This window comes from Spermophilus citellus (assembly GCF_964194105.1).
Source record: "Spermophilus citellus genome assembly, chromosome: 15".
Lineage (NCBI taxonomy): Eukaryota > Metazoa > Chordata > Mammalia > Rodentia > Sciuridae > Spermophilus > Spermophilus citellus.
Window position 1 is genome coordinate 16,208,247 of NC_138195.1, and position 24,467 is coordinate 16,232,713.

At 48.1% G+C, this 24,467-nt stretch overlaps 1 protein-coding gene across 1 annotated transcript in view; it reads left to right on the forward strand.

Moving 5' to 3' along the window:
* Positions 1-24,467, forward strand: part of RET (ret proto-oncogene) — a 60,765-nt gene that overhangs the window by 30,479 nt on the left and 5,819 nt on the right. The window contains 13 exon segments of the mRNA XM_081268010.1: positions 381-576; positions 1,333-1,532; positions 3,342-3,600; positions 4,524-4,649; positions 5,277-5,387; positions 6,090-6,209; positions 6,960-7,216; positions 16,974-17,121; positions 18,769-18,876; positions 19,942-20,156; positions 20,243-20,365; positions 22,367-22,437; positions 23,573-23,710. Of these exon segments, the coding sequence (XP_081124136.1) occupies positions 381-576; positions 1,333-1,532; positions 3,342-3,600; positions 4,524-4,649; positions 5,277-5,387; positions 6,090-6,209; positions 6,960-7,216; positions 16,974-17,121; positions 18,769-18,876; positions 19,942-20,156; positions 20,243-20,365; positions 22,367-22,437; positions 23,573-23,710 (2,072 nt within the window).

The window sequence follows — 24,467 nt, forward strand, 5'->3', positions numbered from 1 at the left end:
GTAAGTTTGGGTACCGTTCTGCCATCTGTCACTGTAATGTTGAGCTGACCCTTGTTGTGGGGGCAGGCATCTTTCTTAGGGCAGAGTGAGGGTGCTCCTGCACTTTGGGGACCTGGAAGAGAACTGTTAGCAGAGCACTTGGGCACCTGATCTGAGCCTCCTTACAGGAAGTGCCTCACACCTGTTGTACAGTTGAGGCAAAGTCACCCAAGGAAAGCGACTAGGCCAGGTGCCAAGTGGTCCCATGATGACTAGAACCCAGGCTGGTCAGTCTACAGGGTTGGCTCTGACAGCGCTCATCTGGTCCATTTGTGGGCTGTGCCACGTCACGTGTCCTCCCAAGGACACCTACTCTGACTGATGCTCTCTCTACCCCACAGGGCACCGTGGTAGCCACCCTCCGTGTCTTTGATGCGGATGTGGTGCCAGCATCTGGGGAACTTGTAAGGCGATACACAAACACGCTGCTCCCTGGGGACCCCTGGGCTCAGCAGATCTTCCGCGTGGAGCATTCGCCCAACGAGACCTTAGTCCAGGCCAACGGCAGCTTCGTGCGGGCAACTGTGCATGACTATAGTAAGGATGGCTGGTGGCACATAGCTCTTCCCAGGCCTCAGGGTTGGCTGAGCTTACCTCCCTTGAGACCACACAACACACGCACATACCCCATATACTCACCACACAAATACCCCATACACATAACACATACTGTGCATATGCAGTATACACACCACACACACTACTATGCATTGCATACACATACCATGCACTCACCAAAACATACACATAGCACAAATATACCACACACATCTCCACATCACTCACACTTTACATATAAACACAGCATACATCCTATCTACACACACTACACAATGCCCTATACACAGACACCTTTTATACACAGCACATATGTATAAGCACTGCATAAATACACATAAACCACTCACCCCATACACATTAACACAAAAAAATATGTACCAAAATACATACACACCCTGTACATACATGAAACAATCAGGACACATATACATACTCCACACACACACACAACACACATTTTATGCATACACACATTCTCATCCATGCACACACAGGCCACCATAGCAAAGAAAGTTTGGGCTTCCATCTCAGTAGTATAGCCAACATTTAAATATTGGTTTTAACTGAGGGCTGACCATCAAACATGTTGTTTGGGACCATGCATGAAAGTAGCTGTTTGCACACATGTGTTCAGGGCTGCATGTCTGGGAGGAGGTGTGCTGTGCCATGGTGTTAGGGATCCATCCCAAACCAAAGCAGCTTGATTGTCATCATCATGTTCCCTACCCACAGAGCTGGTTCTCAACCGGAGCATCTCCATCTCAGAGAACCGATCCCTGCAGCTCACTGTGCTGGTCAATGATTCAGACTTCCAGGGTCCAGGGTCAGGTGTTCTCCTCCTCCACTTCAATGTGTCAGTGCTACCTGTCATCCTACGCCTGCCCAGCACCTATTCCTTCTCTGTAAACAAGGGGGCCCGCCATTATGCCCAGGTGAGCCCATGGCCCACTGTCTGCCAGGGTGTTGGGAAACCCCAGTGGTGGGGTTCTTTATTTAGCAGATCAAAGGTAAGGTTTGGGGTGGGTGACTCCCCTTCCCTAAGCTACCCAGTGAGAGTTACTCAGGTGGAACCACAGACACAAGGCCAGGGAGGCAGTGGTCTGGGTACTCAGAAAAGGTCTGGGAGCAAGCAGGGTTGGGAGCTTCTTAAGCCTCTCTATTTTTACCCTTTTCCTCTTTATATCTTTAAAACATTTTTGTGCTAATATAAGAGCAATGTAAGTATGAATGCTGACTTGGAAAAGATGTCCCTAGTGGATTTTTAGGTTAAAAAAAGTGGTTTGTAGGAATGATTATATTTGTGCAAAACCAAATTTTTCTTGAAAATTTGCAAGCGTGCAGAATGTGGTTAACAGTGATGCCCTTCTGGTGTGAGGAGGAGGGGAATGGTTCTGCTTTTTACTTTCTATAAGAGCATTTGCTGGAAACATTTCTCTGTATTTATATTTGCCATTGGAAAATAATAAAGAGAAGTAGAAAGGTAAAAATAATAAATATTTGTTAAAGAAGATGAGGAGAGGGAACGAATAATCCTTTCCCCTCATATGCACCAGTGTGGAGCATTTTGATCCTGCTCTTCCTTGAATGTTTTTCTTAAGCATTTTTTTTAGTTTACTTGCAATTTCAGCATGCATAACTTAACATATTTTCTCCTAATGGAGCAACATGTGGTTATGTATTTTTTAGAATGTCATGTTTAGGGCTCGTTCCTTTTGTACCAGTAGTTTCCCAGTTCCAACAGGTGATTCTGTTCCCCATCAGCTCCTGGCAGGCACTTGGGTCCGGCATACAAGGAACCCCTCCCTTGGATATATCCAAGCTCCCTGCCTGGTTGTTACCTGAAGAACTTTCATGGCGGAGGGGTTAGAGATAGGGGCAACAAGGCAGAGGGGCCTAGGGATCTCAGAGAGGGGCTGAGAGAGAGCAGGCATTGCTGGAGATGGTTCAATGATATCTGTCAGACTTAGGAGACAACAGGGCCTCAGTCTCAATTCAATATCAGATTCCATGTGATTCCTCACCCCCTCCTCGGTTTTTAAAAGTAAATTGAGGTCAGGGATCTTTTGGACAGCTTTGAGGATCTCTGAGAAGATGGAAGTGAACTCGCTCTTCAGGGGAAAGCAAGGTGGTCCAGGAGGCGGGTTTTGTGGTGGTATCCCGTGGTGGCTTGGAGGCACTGGTTTCTGCTCTGACCTAAGTGCTGACCTCTAGGGCTGGTTCTGTACCCATAGCAGGGCCCTGCCCCATTCCACCACTTCTGAAGCTCTTGGCTTTCAGCTGCTACCACCATAACTCTTAACTGAAGTAGCCAAAAGGTAAAAGTTTATCTGTCCAGCTCCAGAGCCTGGTGTCCTGGGAAAGAGGCCCCTTGGTCTCATGTGGGACAAGCAGCCACACTGCATCTGTCATGTCAAGAGTCATGTCATATCCAAATGCAGTACTGTGACTGTGACTAGCAGTTGGGTAACTGAGGTCGGGTGCGTTACCTTCACCTCTGGCTTCCAGGACCAGGGGCAGCCAGTTACTTGGTACACTGAGCAGACCTGGGCAGGGCAGAGTTGTGGCAGGTGGCTGGGTCTGCAGATTCTGTGGGAGTGGAAGACTTATCATTGAGGAGGGCATGAATACTCCAAGGCTAAGCTGGAAACCATTTGGGGGCTCAAGCTGCCCAGAAGCCTTTCTTGCTATTTTCAGGCCAATCCAGCTGCTTGGCTAAGGTGTTCCCTGTGCCCCTCACCTAGATTGGGAAAGTCTGTGTGGAAAACTGCCAGGAATTCAGCGGCATCCACGTCCAATACAAGCTACAGCCATCCAGCGCCAACTGTAGTATCCTGGGGGTGGTCACCTCAGCTGAGGACACCTCGGGGACACTGTTCGTAAACGATACGGAGACCCTGCAGCGGCCCGAGTGTGCCGAGCTCCAGTACACCGTGGTGGCCAGTGACCGGCAGGCCCGCAAGCAGGCCCAGGCCCCGCTGCTCCTCACAGTGGAGGGGACATGTGAGTGCCACACGCCATGGAGGGGTGGCAGAGCCTACTTCCCTCACCTGCTGATGGCTTCCCTGAGCCATCAATTAGAATAGCAGTGCACACTGCACAACTTAACTGGAAGGACGACGTGGGGGTGGTATGAACCAGCTGAACCCAGAGCAACCGTGTGGTGAATGGTCACCACTCCTTGCCACAGTCAACACATTCTGTCTGTGCTCTTTAGGGCTGCCAGGTAAAAGACAGGACCCTGCTTAAACTTAAGTTTCAGGTAAATAACTAGCAACTTATTTGTATGGGTTAAATGTTTCTAATCTGAGATGCTCCAGAATCTAAAACTTTCTGATCCCCAACATGATGTCACAGGTGGAAAATTCCACATTTAACCCTGTGGCAAGTTGCAGTCAAATGCAGGTATACCAAAAATATTATCTAAACCTACCTTCATGCTATGTGTTTAAAGTGCACAGAAGTATAAGTGAATTTCTTACCCCCAATATACTCATTATGATATGAAAATATCATAATGATAAAGATCTGGAAAAGAAAAAGCATTTCTGGTCTCAGATGTTAGATAAGGGACACAGCCTTTTGGATATGTTCTGTGCAACAGCCCTTGTGAGGTTTCTTGATAGTCAAACCTTCAAGTATATCCCACAGAAGAGGTATTCATCCTCTACCGGAAACTCAGGTGTAACTGAGCATCCTGTGTGGTGCTTGCTCTGCCTGGTTGTCCTCACATCCCCCTGTCCTTACTCCCTGCTTCCCCCAAGCAGCTGCCCACATCTGTGATCCTCATGTCCCATCCCCCATCCTGTTCCCAGTGCTCTCAGGTCACCCCAAATCTCCTGGTCTTGTGCTGCTCTCTCCGTGGGTACAGGCTGGATGCTGGGCCCAGGCTGGCCCACTGTGACTAGCTTGTCTGCTCCCCACAGATGTGACTGAGAAGGAAGGCTGCCCCCTATCCTGTGCGGTCAACAAGAGGCGGTCTGAGTGTGAGGAGTGTGGTGGCCTGGGCTCTCCAACAGGCAGGTGTGAGTGGAGGCAAGGTGATGGCAAAGGTAGGTCCCAGGAACCTTCAGGAGACGGGTGCTGGTGGCTACCAGGAGTGAGGGCTGTTGGAATATACAGGGTCCTGCAGGCCCTGCTGGCTTCTGCAGTGACCCAACAACCTTGTCCCTTGTATGGCTTCAATGCCAGGATAGAGGGGAGGGTACAAGGTCATGAGGGCCTTTGCCATCCTAGAACCCTGGGTTGGATTCACTCCAGGCTTGGGAAGGTCTGGGCCAACGTTTGGTTGTGCAAAGAACAGAATGGCTCTTTCAGGAGGTCTCAGGCTGGAGGATATAACACCAAGCAGGAGGGACCATTGTTTGCCTCACTGAGTGTGCCTGTGACTACAAAGGTCCTACTCATAGTGTCACCTAAGGGGGTTCTGGGTTCTGGCCTCATCTGGCCTCCCTGATCTCCATCCCAGGACTGCCCAACCCTTCCAGCCCTTGGAATCCTTGCCTCTCTCAGTCCTCGGGGATACTTCCACTAGTGTTGAGGTCTATGTAATTTCTCTGCATAAGCTTCAGTTTGCCTCTTCCTAGAGAGGCAGGGTCAGCTTAGGAGGCTGTGAGGAAGTCTGATAGGGGTGGGGCTCTTCCACAGGGGGTGACATCCTACCGTGTTTCATGTCATAGGGATCACCAGGAACTTTTCCACCTGCTCCCCCAACACCAGGACTTGCCCTGATGGTCACTGTGATGCTGTGGAGAATCGGAATATCAACATCTGCCCCCAAGACTGCCTCAGTAAGCTGCCCACTCATCTCCAGTGGTGGTATTTAATCAGTGTGCATGGGGATAGCTAGCAGTAGAGAGACTTGAATCTCCCCTGCACACAAAGTGGCTATATCCACTGGTTTGCTACATCAAGCTGCATTGTGGCTGTAACTCAATGGTAGAGTGCCTGCTTAGCATGTATGAAGCCCTGGGTTCAATCCCCAGCATAGAAAAAAAGATAAAAGTGTGCTCTGTTAGTTTCATTAAGCATGATTCATCAAGCCAAGCCTCCTTCTAACATTTCGTTTAAACAAAACTTGGGATCCTGGTGACTCCCAGTGTCACACTGGCTGACTCACAGGGCTACAGCCCTCACGTCCTGCTGGCTGTTCAGGGCCAACTTTTCCTTTTGGATACCTAAGTACCCATTTTCTGCTTCTGAAAAGTAACCATGTGCAGTGTTTTCTGGGACTCAGCAAGGACCCTGGGCAATCTGGGTTCCTCTCCTATCCCCCATGGCCAGAGAATCATCTTGGGAGCATTGTGTCTGAGACCCCTGCCCAGGTGAGCAGGGCTTCTGAAGTTACTACAGTTGCTGGGTCTGACAACACCGTTGCTTGCTGACATCCAGTAGGGGTGGGTGCTTGCTGCCTTAGGACACTACTTTCATAATCTGGGGACCCAGAGGTGGCAGGCTACCCTAGAGGCTGAATGGACTGTGTGTATCCTCAGGGGGCAGCATTGTTGGGGGACATGAGCCAGGGGAGCGCCGGGGCATTAAAGCCGGCTATGGCATCTGCAACTGCTTCCCTGAGAAGAAGAAGTGCTTCTGTGAGCCAGAGGACAGCATGGGTGAGTAAGGGATCGGGGCCCCTGCTCAGAGCCCTCCCCCTCCCTGAGCCCTAAGGAGGGTTTCCAGTGGCACTTGTGAGTTTCCAAAGATGAGGAGATTACAGGGAGGCTAGTGAACCGCACAAGTCTCCTCCACCCGCCGGGTCTCAGTTTCCTCATTGAAACAACCCTGGAGAAGGCTTAGGGACCCCTGCAAAGTTCTTCTGGTCCTAAATTTTCTAATGAAGGATGGGGCAAAAAAGCTGTTCTTCCTCCAAATAATTTGTTATCTGCCTAGATTGTCTCTATGTAGGGCTCTTGCTGGGCCCTGACATGGTGCTTGGGACCAACCCTCCTAGCCAAACCATCTAGTCACACCTTCAGAAGCTGCAGATGTGGTAGGAGGTGGAGGCTGCAGTGACTCTGCTGGGGGAAACTTTGATGCCTGAGCCCAGGGACAATTTCCTGGTATCTGAGTTATTACAGGGCCCTAGGTCCCAAGCCTGAGATCCTTTTTTCCTCTCCTTCTGCTTTTTTTGTGAAAAAAAAGTACCAAAGATATTTGAAGCAGAGGAAAACTTGTTGCTCACATGCCTTTGCTGTGACCTCAGCGGGTTTCTCAACCTCTCTGACTATTTTACCCTCCTCTCTGGGAGGGTACTAGCAGGTTACCCTCCTACTAGGGTAGGGAGCACAGACACAGCAGCACCTGAATTCAGTGGGTTCCATTGGCCGGCTCACAGGAAACTTGTCATTGTGCCCCTGCTGCAGGCCCATTGTGTGATGAGTTGTGTCGCACAGTGATCGCAGCAGCTGTCCTCTTCTCCTTCATCGTCTCAGTCCTGCTCTCTACCTTCTGCATCCACCGCTACCACAAGCAGGCCCACAAACCATCCATTGCCTCTGCTGAGATGACCTTCTGTCGGCCTGCCCAGGCCTTCCCGGTCAGCTACTCCTCATCTGGTGCCCGCCGGCCCTCACTGGACTCTGTGGAGAACCAGGTCTCTGTGGATGCCTTCAAGATCCCGGTGAGGGTCCCCAAGAGATCTGGGAGCAATGGGAAAGTGTAAAGGAGAGAGACACATGGGGTTTCCTTACTACTCATCTGTATCTCACAGCTTGGGGCTCAGCAAACAGCCCATAGGTGACCCCATGCATCCTTGCCCACACACCTCGCATCACCACCAGGAGGCCCCCTGCCTGCCCTGAGTTGCTCTCCAGTGAAGGAGACTGGCTGTGAGACAGGTGGTCCTGTGGGTATAGTCTGATGGGTACTAATGTAGACAGACTGGGATGTCAGTTGTGAGGAGCCCAGGGAGGGTAGAGGCCCTAAGGTGGAGGTCAAGTAATGAAGTCCCCATCAGCCTTCTTAGAGGCTGGAGCCCCTATGGGTAGGAGTCAGGCACAGGAGGCCTGTGTTCTGCCATAATTTCCATTCTGTTGGGAAGCCTGGGGCAGCAGTAGTCGTAGGTGTGGGCCTGATGAGGTGTTATCCCATCCAGGCCAGATGTGTTGGAGGGCCAGGGCTTAGCCAGGGTGCAGCCAGAGGAGAGCATGTCTGCTGGCGTGGAGAAGAAGAGGGTGGGGAGGACCATGGCAGCCAGAGCCCACAGGCATCAGAGCCCACTTCTGGTGGAATCCTGCCCCCCCCATCCTGACCAAACCTCCCCTGGTCCTGCCCTGCAGTCTCTGCCCTTTTCTTCCAGGTGGGCCTGCCCCTTCGGCATCCTGCTGGCAGGTATTCTAGGAGCTGGAAGCCAAGCTGGGTTTGGGGAGTAGCCCAGGAAAGTGCTCTGAGGGCCTGGAATATGTGAACAGAGTGAACTAAGAAGCTTAGGCAGCAAGCATTATGAAGTATACAACTTTGCAGGATACAAAGTACCCAGTACCCAGTGGCCCTTGGGCCCAAGCAGGTCCCATTTCAGGCTAGAAGATAGTTGGGATTACTAGGAGTGGCTTTGCCTGGGGCCTCAGCCCTGGGGCATGTTTGGCAACACCCAGTCCTTGATCAGGGTCAGGACCACAGATGTGGTTCCTGCTCTCTCCCTCTGGACCTTCCTAGTCTGTAATTCCCATCCCCAGCAGCATCTTGGCCCTTCAGCAGGGCTCTGGGATGAGCCATCAGAATCCCCCACAGGGAAGATGGCGGCGAAGGGAGTGCATCACCCCCGTGCGCCGCGTCACTGTGCGGGAGAAAGACGAGGTGAAACAGCTGAAGGCTGTCTTGTTGGGAATTTCCAGCGAAATTGAGGTGCTCCAGAATCTAGTGGAGGGATTTCCATCGCGCGAGGTTCGGCTGCGGGGGCTCGGACGCGGGCGATTTCTCCGCACGGAGGGTCGCATTGCCTGATCGGCGGATCGCCCCGCGGCTGGAGTCTGCGGTGCCTGCTGGAAAGCGGCAAGGTGCCGGAGCGGGGGTGCAGCGATGCTGATTCTGGGGGCTCCTGCCAGCGGTGCAATGGTCATGCTTAGTGCTGAGTTCTGGCTTTGAGATGGAGGAGAGAAGCGGTCCAGTTCGGTTCTCGACACCGGTCGGACCACGGAGGAGGACAGCAGCCACCATCTTGGAGAGCTGATGTAATCATCCCTGTTTTCTACTGATCTCAGCTCATTCAGCTACGGAACAGGTGATTTCAGGCTGGTATTTGCCTGCGTCTCGCAGACAGATCGCTCAGGCTCAGGGCTAGAGAACCTGTGGAGACTACTCCTTGGGGCTTGCTCCTAGTAAAGCATGTACCGAGCTCTGAGCCGCCGGGTTCTGGTTCCCGGAGCTGCTTTGGCCCAGGGCTGGGGAACCCGCGGAGACTGCGTATTGGAGCCAGCTCCTAGTGGAGCGTGCACCGAGCTCGAAGCGGCTGGGTTCTGACTCCCGGAACAGTTTTGGCCCAGGGCTGGGGAACCCGCGGAGACTGCGTCTTTGAGCCTGCTCTCAGCAGAGCGTGCACCGAGCTCGGAGAGCTTGAAGCAGCCGGGCTCTGGCTCCCGGAGCTGCTTAGGCCCAGGGCTGGGGAACCCGCAGAGACCGCTCCTTGGAGCCTGCTCCTAGCGGAGCGTGCACCGGGCTCGGAGAGGCCGGGTTCTGGCTCCCGGAGCTGCTTTGGCCCAGGGCTGGGGAACCCGTGGAGACTGATCCTTGGAGCCTGCTCCTAGCAGAGAGTGCACCGAGCTCTGAGCGGCCAGGTTCTGGCTCCCGGAGCTGCGTTGGCCCAGGGCTGGGGAACCCGCGGAGACTGACTCTTGGAGCCTGCTCCTAGCAGAGCGTGCACCGAGCTCGGGGCGGCCAGGTTCTGGCTCCCGGAGCTGCTTTGGCCCAGGGCTGGGGAACCCGCGGAGACTGATTCTTGGAGCCTGCTCCTAGCAGAGCATGCACCGAGCTCAGAGCGGCTGGGTTCTGGCTCCCGGTGCCGCTTTGGCTCAGAGGTGGGGAACCCACAGAGACTGCTTCTGGGAACCTGCTCCTAGCAGAGCGTGCACTGAGCTTGGAGCGGCCGGGTTCAGGCTCCCGGAGCTGCTTTGGCCCAGGGCTTGGGAACCCGCGATAACTGCATCTCAGTCCGGGTCCTGCTGGGTGCTGTGGGGGCCAGAGGGGCAGAGTGGAGCTGCCGCCTGCGCCCAGAACAGGCCAAGTGACCCGCCGGCGTGGTATCACGACACCCCAACTGCAGCTGGGACCGAAGAGAGTAGCCGCCCACGCCTGGAACAGGACCAGCGACCCGACGGCGTGGTAGCCAAGTCACCCCATTTGGAGTAGGGGCTGTGCAGAGCCGCCGTCTGAGCCTGCAAGGTAGGCAGACCTGCGACCCACTGGCAGGACAGGCCCGGTAGCCTGCCAGCGTGGTGGACACGTAGCACCGAGGCAGTCACATCACACTGGTTGGAGTGGGGGTGGAGCAGAGCCACCGCCCGTGTCCGGAAAAGGCCCAGCAACCCATTGGAGAGGCAGTCAGGTAGCCCCATTTGGAGTGGGGGCTGAGCAGAACTGCCGCCCGAGCCCGCAAGGTAGGCAGACCTGCGACCCACCAGCGGAACAGGCCTAGAGGCCGACCAGCGTGGTAGACACATCACACCAGTTGGAGTAGGGGCCGAGCAGAGCTGCCGCCCACCTCCGGATCAGGACCAACGACCCGAGGGCGTGATAGTCACGTCACCACAATTGGAGTGGGGGCAGAGCAGAGCTGCTACCCGTGCCCGCAGGGTGGGCAGACCTGCGACCAACCAGCGTGGTAGACAGATCACCCTAATTAGAGGAGGAGCACAGCCACTACCCGCCCTGCAAGGGAGATTTTCCAACTATACAAGAGCAATATAAATAAATAGAGGGAAAATTTCAAAAAAAAACAACAGTTTCACCAAGCAGAAAGAAACGCGAGCAGTATGAAAAGACAAGGAAAGAAAGGACCACAAGCAATGCAGGTCAACTCAACTCTAGAAGAGGTAATAGCTGCAACAGATGGAATGTCAGATAAAGAGTTCAGGATATACATGCTTCAGATGATCTGGAGTCTCAAGGAAGACATGAGACAGCAAAATCAGACAATGAAAGATCACTTTGACAAGGAATTACATAAACAAATCCAGGAAGCAAAAGATCAATTATACAGGGAGATAGAGGTAATAAAAAACAAACAAATAGAAATCCTAGAAATGCAGGAAGCAATAAACCAACTTAAAAACTCAATTGAGAATACAACCAGCAGAGTAGATCACTTAGAAAATAGAACATCAGACAATGAAGACAAAGTATTTCAACTTGAAAAGAACATAGACAGCTCAGCAAGACTGCTAAGAAACCATGAGCAGAACATCCAAGAGATATGGGATAACATTAAAAGACCAAACTTAAGAGTCATTGGGATTCAGGAAGGCACAGAGCTCCAAACCAAAGGAATAAACAATCTATTCAATGAAATAATACAAGAAAACTTCCCAGACTTGAAGAATGAAACAGAATCCCAAATCCTAGAAGCCTACAGGACGCCGAATGTGCACAATCATAAGAGATCCACACCTAGACACATTATGATGAAGATGCCCAACATATAGAATAAGGAGAGAATTTTAAAAGCTACAAGAGAAAGAAAGCAGATTACATTTAGGGGTAAACCAATCAGGATAACAGCTGATCTCTCAACACAGACTCTGAAAGCTAGAAGATCCTGGAATAACATATTTCAAACACTGAAAGAAAATGGGTTCCAACCAAGAATCATGTGTCCGGCGAAATTAAGCTTCAAGATGGATGATGAAATTAAAACCTTCCACGATAAACAAAAGTTAAAAGAATTTGCAGCTAGAAAACCATCTCTTCAAAAAATCCTTGGCAAAACATTACAGGAAGAGGAAATGGAAAATAACAATGAAAACCAACACTGGGAGGTAGGACAGTAAAGGGGGGGAAGTAATCAAAGAGGAAAACAAATCAGGTTTAGTAACATTAATAAACAAATATGGCTGGAAGAACAAACCATATCTCAATAATAACCCTAAATGTTAATGGCTTAAACTCACCAATTAAGAGACACAGGCTAGTTGAATGGATCACAAAACAAGACCCAACAATATGCTGCCTACAGGAGACGCATTTGATAGGAAAAGATATACATAGACTGAAGGTGAAAGGTTGGGAAAAATCATACCACTCATATGGACTGCGGAAACAAGCAGGAGTGTCCATACTCATATCTAATAAAATAGATTTCAAGCCAAAGTTAATCAAAAGGGATAAAGAGGGACACTACATACTGCTCAAGGGAACCATACACCAACAAGACATAACAATCATAAATATATATGCCCCAAACAATGGTGCAGCTATGTTCATCAAACAAACTCTTCTCAAGTTCAAGAGTCTAATAGACCACCATACAATAATCATGGGAGACTTCAACACACCTCTCTCACCACTGGACAGATCTTCCAAACAAAAGTTAAATAAGGAAACTATAGAACTCAACAACACAATTAACAACCTAGACTTAATTGACATATATAGAATATACCACCCAACATCAAGCACTTACACTTTTTTCTCAGCAGCACATGGATCCTTCTCAAAAATAGATCATATATTATGTCACAGGGCAACTCTTAGACAATATAAAGGAGTAGAGATAATACCATGCATCTTATCTGATCATAATGGAATGAAACTGAAAATCAACGATAAAAGAAGGAAGGAAAAATCATGCATCACTTGGAGAATGAACAATAGGTTACTGAATGATCAATGGGTTTTAGAACACATCAAGGAGGAAATTAAAAACTTCTTAGAGTTAAATGAAAACACAGACACAACATATCAGAATCTATGGGACACATTGAAAGCAGTTCTGAGAGGAAAATTCATTGCTTGGAGTTCATTCCTTAAAAAAAGAAAAAACCAACAAATAAATGATCTCATACTTCATCTCAAAATCCTAGAAAAAGAAGAGCAAAACAACAGCAAAAGAAGTAGAAGGCAAGAAATAATTAAAATCAGAGCTGAAATTAATGAAATCGAAACAAAAGAAACTATTGAAAAATTGACAAAACTAAAAGTTGGTTCTTTGAAAAAATAAATAAAATCGACAGACCCTTAGCCATGCTAACGAAGAGAAGAAGAGAGAGAACTCAAATTACTAGCATACGGGATGAAAAAGGCAATATCACAACAGACACTTCAGAAATACAGAAGATAATCAGAAATTATTTTGAATCCTTATGCTCCAATAAAATAGAAGATAGTGAAGGCATCGATAAATTTCTTAAGTCATATGATCTGCCCAGATTGAGTCAGGAGGATATAGACAACCTAAACAGACCAATAACAATTGAGGAAATAGAAGAAACCATCAAAAGACTACCAACTAAGAAAAGCCCAGGACCGGATGGGTATACAGCAGAGTTTTACAAAACCTTTAAAGAGGAACTAACACCAATACTTTTCAAGCTATTTCAGGAAATAGAAAAAGAGGGAGAACTTCCAAATACATTCTACGAGGCCAACATCACCCTGATGCCTAAACCAGACAAAGACACTTCAAAGAAAGAAAACTACAGACCAATATCTCTAATGAACCTAGATGCAAAAATCCTCAATAAAATTCTGGTGAATCGGATTCAAAAACATATCAAAAAAATTATACACCATGATCAAGTAGGATTCATCCCTGGGATGCAAGGATGGTTCAATATACGGAAATCAATAAATGTTATTCACCACATCAATAGACTTAAAAATAAGAACCATATGATCATCTCGATAGATGCAGAAAAAGCATTCGACAAAGTACAGCATCCCTTTATGTTCAAAACTCTAGAAAAATTAGGGATAACAGGATCATACCTCAACATTGTAAAAGCAATCTATGATAAGCCATAGGCCAGCATCATTCTGAGTGGAGAAAAATTGAAGGCATTCCCTCTAAAATCTGGAACAAGACAGGGTTGCCCTCTCTCACCACTTCTGTTCAACATAGTCCTCGAAACACTGGCCAGAGAAATTAGACAGACGAAAGAAATTAAAGGCATAAAAATAGGAAAAGAAGAACTTAAATTATCACTATTTGCAGATGACATGATTCTATACCTAGCAGACCCAAAAGGGTCTACAAAGAAACTATTAGAGCTAATAAATGAATTCAGCAAAGTGGCAGGATATAAAATCAACACGCATAAATCTAAGGCATTCCTGTATATCAGCGACAAATCCTCTGAAATGGAAATGAGGACAACCACTCCATTCACAATATCCTCAAAAAAAAAAAAACAACTTGGGAATCAACCTATCAAAAGAGGTGAAAGACTTATACAATGAAAACTACAGAACCCTAAAGAGAGAAATAGAAGAAATAGAATCTTAGAAGATGGAAAAATATACCCTGTTCATGGATAGGCAGAACTAACATCATCAAAATGGCGATATTACCAAAAGTTCTCTATAGGTTTAATGCAATGCCAATCAAAATCCCAATGGCATTTCTTGTAGAAATAGATAAAGCAATCATGAAATTCATATGGAAAAATAAAAGACCCAGAATAGCAAAAACAACTCTAAGCAGGAAGTGTGAATCAGGTGGTATAGCGATACCAGACTTCAAACTATACTACAGAGCAATAGTAACAAAAACAGCATGGTACTGGTACCAAAACAGGCAGGTGGACCAATGGTACAGAATAGAGGACACAGAAACCAATCCACAAAACTACAACTATCTTATATTTGATAAAGGGGCTAAAAGCATGCAATGGAGGAAGGATAGCATCTTCAACAAATGGTGCTGGGAAAACTGGAAATCCATATGCAACAAAATGAAACTGAATCCCTTTCTCTCGCCATGCACAAAAGTTAACTCAAAATGGATCAAGGAGCTTGATATCAAATCAGAGACACGGCGTCTGATAGAAGAAAAAGTTGGCTATGATCTACATACTGTGGGGTCGGGCTCCAAATTCCTCAATAGGACACCCATAGCGCAAGAGTTAACAACTAGAATCAACAAATGGGACTTAGTCAAACTAAAAAGTTTTTTCTCAGCAAAAGAAACAATAAGAGAGTTAAACAGGGAGCCTACATCCTGGGAACAAATCTTTACTCCTCACACTTCAGATAGAGCCCTAATATCCAGAGTATACAAAGAACTCAAAAAATTAGACAATAAGATAACAAATAACCCAATCAACAAATGGGCCAAGGACCTGAACAGACACTTCTCAGAGGAGGACATACAATCAATCAATAAGTACATGAAAAAATGCTCACCATCGCTAGCAGTCAGAGAAATGCAAATCAAAACCACCCTAAGATACCATCTCACTCCAGTAAGATTGGCAGCCATTATGAAGTCCAACAACAACAAGTGCTGGAGAGGATGTGGGGAAAAGGGTACACTTGTTCATTGTTGGTGGGACTGCAAATTGGTGCAGCCAATTTGGAAAGCAGTATGGAGATTTCTTGGAAAGCTGGGAATGGAACCACCATTTGACCCAGCTATTCCCCTTCTCGGTCTATTCCCTAAAGACCTAATAACAGCATGCTACAGGGACACAGCTACATCGATGTTCATAGCAGCACAATTCACGATAGCAAGATTGTGGAACCAACCTAGATGCCCTTCAATAGATGAATGGATAAAAAAAATGTGGCATTTATACACAATGGAGTATTACTCTGCATTAAAAAATGACAAAATCATAGAATTTGGAGGGAAATGGATGGCATTAGAGCAGATTATGCTAAGTGAAGCTAGCCAATCCTTAAAAAACAAATGCCAAATGACTTCTTTGATATAAGGGGAGTAACTAAGGACAGAGTAGGGACGAAGAGCTTGAGAAGAAGATTAACATTAAACAGGGATGAGAGGTGGAAGGGAAAGGGAGAGAGAAGGGAAATTGCATGGAAATGGAAGGTGATCCTCAGGGTTATACAAAATTACATATAAGAGGAAATGAGGGGTAAGAGAAGAATAATACAAGTGGAAGAAATGATTTACAGTAGAGGGGGTAGAGAGAGAAGAGGAGAAGGGAGGGGAGGGGAGGGGAGGGGGGATAGTAGAGAATAGGATAGACAGCATAATACATCAATCACTAGAATGGCAATATGTAAATCAATGGAAGTGTAACTGATGTGATACAGCAATCGGTATACGGGGTAAAAATGGGAGTTCATAACCCACTTGAATCAAACTGTGAAATATGATATATTAAGAACTGTGTAATGTTTTGAACGACCAACAATAAAAAAAAAAGAATCCTCCACAAACTCAGTGTGGGGTTAGGCTGCACGAAAAAGCTGTGCTGGCTGGGTACTGGATTTGTCTGGGGTTCTTGGGGAATGTAAGATAAGACCAAGATAGCCCAGGAGCTCTGTGCTGTTGAGAGGAGGCCACCTGCACATGCCTATGCAGATATCAGAGAGGGTGACTCCAGAACTAGAGTAGTAGATTCTACTGAACCATCTTTGTGGATGGGGGAACCTAGCAGAGCTGTTCATGAGCTTCAAAGAGACTTGTACAAGGAGTGACACACGCCTGGTGCCAGCACAGTGGAAAAGGGTTCCTGACAGGCTTTATCCCCATCACAATTCAAGTACCTGGGCACAGCTGGATCTGGGAAGGTGTCCAGAGAAATCATAATTGGGACTTGGTTGGGAGGGCATAGAGGATGGCATTCCAGACACAGATTAAGTGGGGGATGTGGTGATCCCATGTATGCAAGATGGGCCCATGAGAGGAGCATCTGCTTCCATGCTTCAGGTTAGAGGCTTCCCAAGGAGCTCAGTGGCACATTTTGTTGTTGTTGGGACAACCACACAGGGAAGTTGCCCTGGATGTTTCCATTTTAGTTGAGGGTTCTGGGCTAGCAGGTGGCCTCAGCCATGGATACCCATTTGGTCCTCTGGGAACCCCAGGGGGGTCAGGAAGAACAGAGCCTGAGCTGCAGTTGGCATAAGTATTCATGGGCGTCAGGCAGTCTCAGGACTAACTTGAGAAACAGGGACTTGAGTCCTGAGTGGTTCAGGCATGTTCAGTAGACTGGCATGGAGTCCAGACCCCCGCTTGAGGAAACCCACCATGGAAGGGCACTCAGGACCTGGCCATGGGCTTCTTTTTTAATGGAGCACATATCATTGATCCTAGTTTAGATGGTGACCAGTTCTTCACATGCTTGCCCTTTTCCATGGACCGGGGGGGGGGGGGGGGGGGGGCAGTGGGGGGGGTGCTCCTCGATGGCCTTGCCTTCATCCTTTCCTGTTCCTTCACACATTTCTCTCCTTTTCTTCTGTCCCCACCCTCAACCTCAATGTAGGAGGATCCAAAGTGGGAATTCCCTCGGAAGAACTTGGTTCTTGGAAAAACCCTGGGAGAAGGCGAATTTGGAAAAGTAGTCAAGGCAACCGCATTCCGTCTGAAGGGCAGAGCAGGGTACACCACTGTGGCTGTGAAGATGCTGAAAGGTACTCATCTAGGCACCTGCATAGGCACATATTGGAGTCACCTGGGGGTGTGGGGCCCTTCCCATTGCTGTTAAGGAGCAGCCACAATCTGGGCATCTCCCACAGACATATGCTAGCTGGGTACATGGCCAGTGGTCCTAGGGAAGCAGAGTAAGGATTTCTTCTTAGAAGGTGCTAAGGATGCTATTTCTGCACTGTTGTCCTTGAAGAGTCTGGGGTTTAAAAAACTAACTCATTTTATCCTATCATCCCAGATATAGAGCACCTATAAAAATTTAAATATAGTATATGATATATAATTATATAAAATAATATAATTATGTTATAATGGTTATGGTATCAAGTAATATCATATGTGTAAGCTCTAGATTATGATTTACAACCTATTTTAATGCACCTATATGTCAGTTTCATTGAAATATTTGCAGAATTGAAAACTTAGGACTCAATGGGTTAAAAAGCTCCTTGTTTTTCAGCTGACAGTTGCCCCCACCCAAATCCAGCACATTCATTTCTCTCAGCTAAGTGTCTGCTAGAGTCATGGTAAAGAGATCCCTTATAAGGATTGGCCCCAAATCCCAGCAACCCCTATAGACTTATGACCAGTCATTCCTTGAGTTTGGTTCTTGATGGGCATGTCCACCTTCCTGCACAATACAGGCAGGACTCTGGGCAGAGGCTGTGGCTGCACTGGGTGGACTACATAGCATAAGGTGTTTCTAAATAGTTCCCTAGACCCTCACACTAGGTTCAAACCCAGATCCTGTGAAAGAGCCCAGTTAGATCCTTGTAGTCTTAGTGCAGCCCAGCACAGTCCTAGCCCACCCAAATCTAGTCCAAGGAGAGGAGTTCTAAAGTCCTATCTTTCAGCTCTTCCTCCTCTCCAGACAAGTGTGGGACAGAAAAAGTGGTGTGACATATTTTAGCCACAGCTTCTGACTCTACCAGTTCCTCCACTCCTAGGCACCTGATGGTAGCCTGAGCATAGCTCTGGTCACCCCTGGAATGTATGTGCTTAGCAGGCCTTTCTGTGAAATCTGGTCATCTGCACAGTGTGCCAAGTACAGTTAGGCTGTCACAGGGGAGTGTGGCCAGCTTTCAGAAGGCCCAGGCCAGATGTCCTGATATGCAGCAAAAAGCTAACCTGCCTTACTCAGGTGTGTCCACATTGGTTTTCTGTGGCAACTAGCCCAGTGTGAACTCCAAAAACACATGTATGTTCAGGCACATTGGAAATCCCAGTATTCCTGTAGGGCTCCAGGCCCATGTCTCAGACAGGAGAGGAAGCCTAGCCTCACCTTTCTGGTGTTTAGAGACATTGAGGAGTCCTCTCACCTTCCAGAAGGATTAAGGAAGGGGGTTTTCTGCAGGCCACTGTCTTCTAAGGACTATAACTATAGGGACATGATGCCACTTACACAGCCCAGCCCTGACAAACTTTCTGCAGAAAGGTCTAACTTACATGGGAGCTTTCTCCCTGGGTTCTTATTGCCTGGGGCACATGAAGTCCCTATTGGCTGTGGGGAGCCTTGAGCATCTGGGTGCTACTCTGTGCGGGAGATGATAATTTGTTCCCCACTCAGCATGGCCACACAAGGAGCTTCCAGGAGGACCCATGTGCAACATGCTGTTTGTGCTATATTTCAGAGAATGCCTCCCCAAGTGAGCTGCGGGACCTGCTGTCTGAATTCAACCTCCTGAAGCAGGTCAACCACCCACATGTCATCAAGCTCTATGGGGCCTGCAGCCAGGATGGTAAGGCTCAATAGGCAACTGCTGGGCATAGGACAGGAGCTCCAAGTGGTTCCATTCTCCCTCTTCTCCCCTTTTCTGTCCTCTCCTTCCCTGTCCCATTTGCCCTTTGGAATCTTGGGCTTCTGGCTCCATCTCTAGCCTGGAGCTTGGGTCTGGCTGTGTCCACTGACTTAGCAGGCACTTTCTGTCAAAAGGGCTCCCACCTGTAGCACTTCCTGGGCCTGCTGGGGCTGCTCAGAGATCCCCGATATGACATCTCAGTTGTCAGCACCTGTTCCAGGCTGAGCACCCAGGGCAGGGAGCTCTAGAATGGACAGTTCATACTGGAAACTACAGGATACTAGGTGTGCCATGACCTCCTGGTAAACTCTAATAGTAGCCCTGCATAGCAGGAACGTTAGCACTGTCTCAGAGAAGGACACAGTATACCACCCCATCTGCTGGTTTTCCAAGCCAACTGTGCTGCCCTGGAGTTCTAGCAGAGGTCATGTGAAGAGGACAGGGAACAACAGGTAAAAGGCAGCAAGCACCCAGCTCAGTATCATCACAGCTCAGGGCTGGGCCTAGGACAGGACTGCAGCCCTGGGAGCCACCGAGGGCAGGTGGGAATAGGGAGATGACCTGGGAGCAGAGCCAGGTACAGCCAAGGCAGAGCTATCAGACTTGCACAAGACTGCCTCAACCAGTGCTCCCTAGCTAGTGTTGTACAGGACCAAAGATTTAGAAAGGCACAAAGTCTTAGTATCAGGGAGGGGTTTCTCCTAGGGCAGGGATGAGCACAGTGGACATCTGTCTCAGGAAGCTTGAAGAAGCTCTCACAGTATTTTGAGGGGGGGGCTGGTGCCTACACTGGCATCCTGAAGCCAAGGGAAAGTGAGTCAAGAGTGAATAGGGTCTTCCAGGTCCTCACAACCCACAGAGCCTCAACTGCTCTCTGCCTAGAACAGTACTGTGCCTGAGCCCACTTGCTGATAGTGGCCTACAGCCTTTCCCTATGCCTGCACTCCCAGAAGCCCAGAGCTGGCATGGCTTTACATGCCCACAGGTGCCTCTCTCTGCCCCCAGGGCCACTCCTTCTCATTGTGGAATATGCCAAGTATGGCTCCCTGCGGGGTTTCCTCCGAGACAGCCGCAAAGTGGGGCCTGGCTACATGGGCAGTGGAGGCAGCCGCAATTCCAGCTCCTTGGACCACCCGGATGAGCGGGCACTGACCATGGGTGACCTCATCTCCTTCGCCTGGCAGATCTCAAGGGGCATGCAATATCTGGCTGAGATGAAGGTGTGTGCCACCAACACTGTTGCTCTAGCCCACCAGGATCTCTACAGATCCTGGCCTGGGGGTTCCTGATGTTTTTTTCCTCACAGCTTGTCCATCGGGACTTGGCAGCCAGAAATATCCTGGTTGCTGAGGGCCGGAAGATGAAGATTTCAGATTTTGGGCTGTCTCGAGATGTTTATGAAGAGGATTCTTACGTGAAGAGAAGCAAGGTAATTGTTTGTCCTATCTAGCAACCCTGGATTAGGGGTAGGGTTAGCTGCAGAGGGAGACGTGTGGTACTGCTGGGTGTCACAGAGTGGGGGGTGCCCATAGAACATCTAGAAAAGATGAAACAGACTTTTAGATGACTGGACTTTTTCTAGACTTCAATCCCAAATCTTCCTTCAGAGACCCCATTCAGGCTCTTACTGTGTCTGATCCTTCTCTTCCTGAGGTCCCTTCATGACTTTTGTAGCCATTAGTCATCATTTTCTAAGGTTAACGAATTAATTCTGTAAAAATAACAATCCCCCTCTCCACAGTTATCCCTCTTGATTCTACAGAATAAAAGGCTACCATCTACCATCTGTATAACTTTATCTCTTTGCTTAAAGAAAGGTGAAATGAACTAAACAGAAGCTTGGCAATCATTCTATGCAGAAAGGAATGGAATGCTTCCCAAGGAGGGTCTCCCACAGAGGCCTGGGACCTGGGTTGGGTGAGCTTGGAAGTGCAGGGAGTTCCTGAAAGATGGAGTCCAGTTTAGGGTTCTTGGGAACTTCCTCGAAGCCTACAAAAAAAAATGTGGGACATCTGATTTCCCAGCATTGTCCTGTTCCTTTGGCAGTTACCTCAACCCTCTTAGTTTTGTTTCTTACTCCCAAATCTTTCCAGTGATGGCCCAGGTGAGGCAAGTTCAAGGGTCCCATTGACTAGGCATTTAGAGAGAACCCCACTCAAAGAAGAAGGAAAAAAAGCACACAAAATGCAACTTTTCATGATTCAGTTTTACTCTACAGGGTCAGAAGCAGTTTGTGTTGTGACAGCATATCTCAGAACTGCTAAAGGGAAGTGGAAGGTGCTGCTCCCTGCACCAGGGATAGTGTGACAGCCTTCCTGTTGACACATGGATACTTCTGGAGGCCTTGTGTCCTCTATGGAGTGGATTGGACAAGGCATCACCCACAAGAGTCATTGCCATCTGAGAGCACAGGCTGCCAGGACTCTGTAGACAGCATTGTTGAGAACACGGTCATGCTTCATTAAGTACATAAGTCCTAAAGAATATGTTCAAGAAAAAGAAATTATAGAAAATGTTGGGTTAAAATCCAAGGCATGCATTTTTTAAATTAATTTGTTCTCAAGACTTACAGATGGTACATACCTATAGTTCCAGCTACTCAGAAGGATCACTTAAGCCCACAGGTTCAAGACCAGCCTGAGCAATATAGCAAGAGCCCATCTCAAAAAAAAAAAAAGAAAGAAAGAAAGAAAGAAAGAAAGAAAAAGACTTACCCATTGAAAAACTATTCCTCAAGTTGCATTGTAAAAGATTGGTTTCCTGTCATGGGAGATGAGAGAGACACTTATTCAGAGATGCCAAATGGGCCCTAGGAAGAGGGAAAATTCAGCCTCAAGAGACATGAACAGATTTCTTCCCTTAAGTCTTCTTCAGAAGAGCCTTTAGAGTTGGTTGCTACCAGAAGTCCCCAAGATAGAGCTGGGATGTAGCTCAGTGGTAAAGCACTTGCCTAATATCTGCAAGGCCCTGGGTTCCATTCCCAGCAGGGAGAAAGAAAAGGGGGGGAAAAAAGAAGTCGTCCCTAAGACAGGGTTAGTTTTTCGAGCACATGTGCCTTGAGAACATCCGGACATATCTTGCTGGAGAATTCTTGGCCCTCTGTTTGCCCCATCCAGGACTTCCCAAAGCCCTCATATTGTTGCTTCCTTGGGTTTTTTTCTTAGCAGAGATGTGGTGCATGACAAATCACCCTATGTGGCTGTGGGCAGCTGCCTAATTCCTGCCCCCATCTCGCAAAGCTCAGGAAATTCAGGCTGGACCTCCAGCTCCTTTGAGGCTGTGCTGTGCATTGTTAATCCTATACTTAGGCCTTGATACTCAGGACTCCCTCCAGAACTGTAACTCAAGGGACATGACTGACCTCTTCTTCCACCCTTGGTTTCTAAAGCTTCAGAGTAACATTATTGCCTTTCTTCCACCTCCTCTTTAGGGCCGGATTCCTGTCAAATGGATGGCAATTGAGTCCCTTTTTGATCATATCTACACCACCCAAAGTGATGTGTAAGTGTGGATATTGCCATTCTGGCGTGGGGGTTACAGAGGCCACAATGCCCATCTGTGCAACTTGGCCAGGGAACAAGGCTGGCTGCAATACCAGCCATCTACATTGACCCCTGAGCTGAGGGATTTTAACATATTCATTCAACAATTGGTCAGACCCAGGTAGCAGTGATGAAAACCAGTGGAATGGGAGCAGTTGGTCAAAAACCTTTCTCCCTCCATTCACCTTTCCTACACCTCCCTCCTCATCTCTGGCCAAATGTGGCCAAACAGTTCCCCTCCTGTGGATCTGTGGCAAGGTCAATTCAGGCAGAATACCCTGAGCTGTTCCCCCATCCATAAGAGGGACTTGGGGGGAGCTTCCACTTGGAGATCTCTTTACATGAGTTTTTGGGCTGGTGTATCTCAAACTGCTCAAAGGTAGGAGCTAAAATTTGTTCTTTCAGGTTGGATGAAACATGATTGATTCTAAAAACATAACATGCTTGCTTCTAAAGTGTTCTGCAATCCATAAATATGCAGATCTTGAATAACATGGCTGTGAAAATGCCATTCTTAAGCAGTTTTAAACAATAGATTTCTGATTGTGTAAGTTGAATTGAAAAATTCAAAGACAAATACAATGGGAAGATTAAAGTTACTTGGACCAAACTACCCTAGTCACTCCTGCTGGCATCACAGGCTTGGCCATCCAGCATCTTTGGTGGTGTAGGTGTATATACTTTTTATAAGTGGGCTCATATGATGTATGCTATTTTGTGATATTTTTATTCTCACTTCATAGTAAGTTTTCACTAACAGTTTTATATTTTTATATAACATTTTTCTCCTCTGAGACTTTATGAAAATTTCCTGACACACAGAAATGGTGAAAGGAATGTCGCCCTTGTAGCTCTTCCATGGCAATGGCTTGTGTGAGGACGTCAGCATCCCTGGGGTTGGGTGCCAAGCAGGCAGTCCTTTCCCACTTCCATGCTGCATTCATCTGTGCAGCTAGACCCAGGCTGAAATCTGTGCACATTGGCCCATTCTGGCACTGGGGTTGATGGGGTCAGCAGCAGCTGGGGGAATGTATGTCTGGGTTCCAACAAGGATGCCCAGATGAAGACACTCACTGGTCACTTGCTCACCACAGGTGGTCCTTCGGGGTCCTGCTGTGGGAGATCGTGACCCTGGGGGGAAACCCCTACCCTGGGATTCCTCCTGAGCGGCTCTTCAACCTTCTGAAGACAGGCCACCGGATGGAGAGGCCAGACAACTGCAGTGAAGAGATGTGAGCAGGGTTCACAGGTGTCCTCTGACACGAGCACACTGGGCTTTGGATGGGAGGAGACACCATCACCCATTTCCTCTCCACCCCTGAACAGCCCTGGGCCATCAACCCTAGGAAATCTGGGTAGTGGGAGTGACAGGACGAGGTTAGAGAGGCAGCCTTGGTTGTGGGGCAGATACGGGAACCCCTGGCCCCACTGGGAGCTAATGGGCTTTTGGGAACTTTTAAGAATGAATAGGAGCAGGGACCACTATAGTGTGAGCTTAAAGCATCCTGCAGGTTGCTTGAGGAAGAGCATGTGTTGGAGAGTCCCAGGTGGAGGCAGAGTCAGGCAGGGGCTGCCCTAGGGCACTAGGATCATGATTCTTTGTACCAGTTCCAAGAATCCTGGTGGAAAACAGAAGAGGGCCATCCAGTGGCAAAGATGAGTTGGTCCACTCCTGTCACAGTCTGCCCAACTTGGGGCAAGGTGAACCATGCCAGGGCAAAGAGGTACTCCCTCCCTGAATGCCCTGGCTTTCAGTCAGCCTCTCAAGTACATACCCGTATCATAGTTTCAGAGCCCTGTGGCTATGTGCAGGTTTCTGGGAAAGCAGGAAAAGTGAAAGACAAAGATGTGATTGATTGCCAAAAGTTTTGTTCCTTTCCACACCTAAATCCCTTAGTTGGTTTATTCTTCATAAGAGTTTTAAGGATTAGCACTTCCTACTCAGCTACCATAGTAGATGCAACATCTGGTTCACTATCTGTCAGTGTC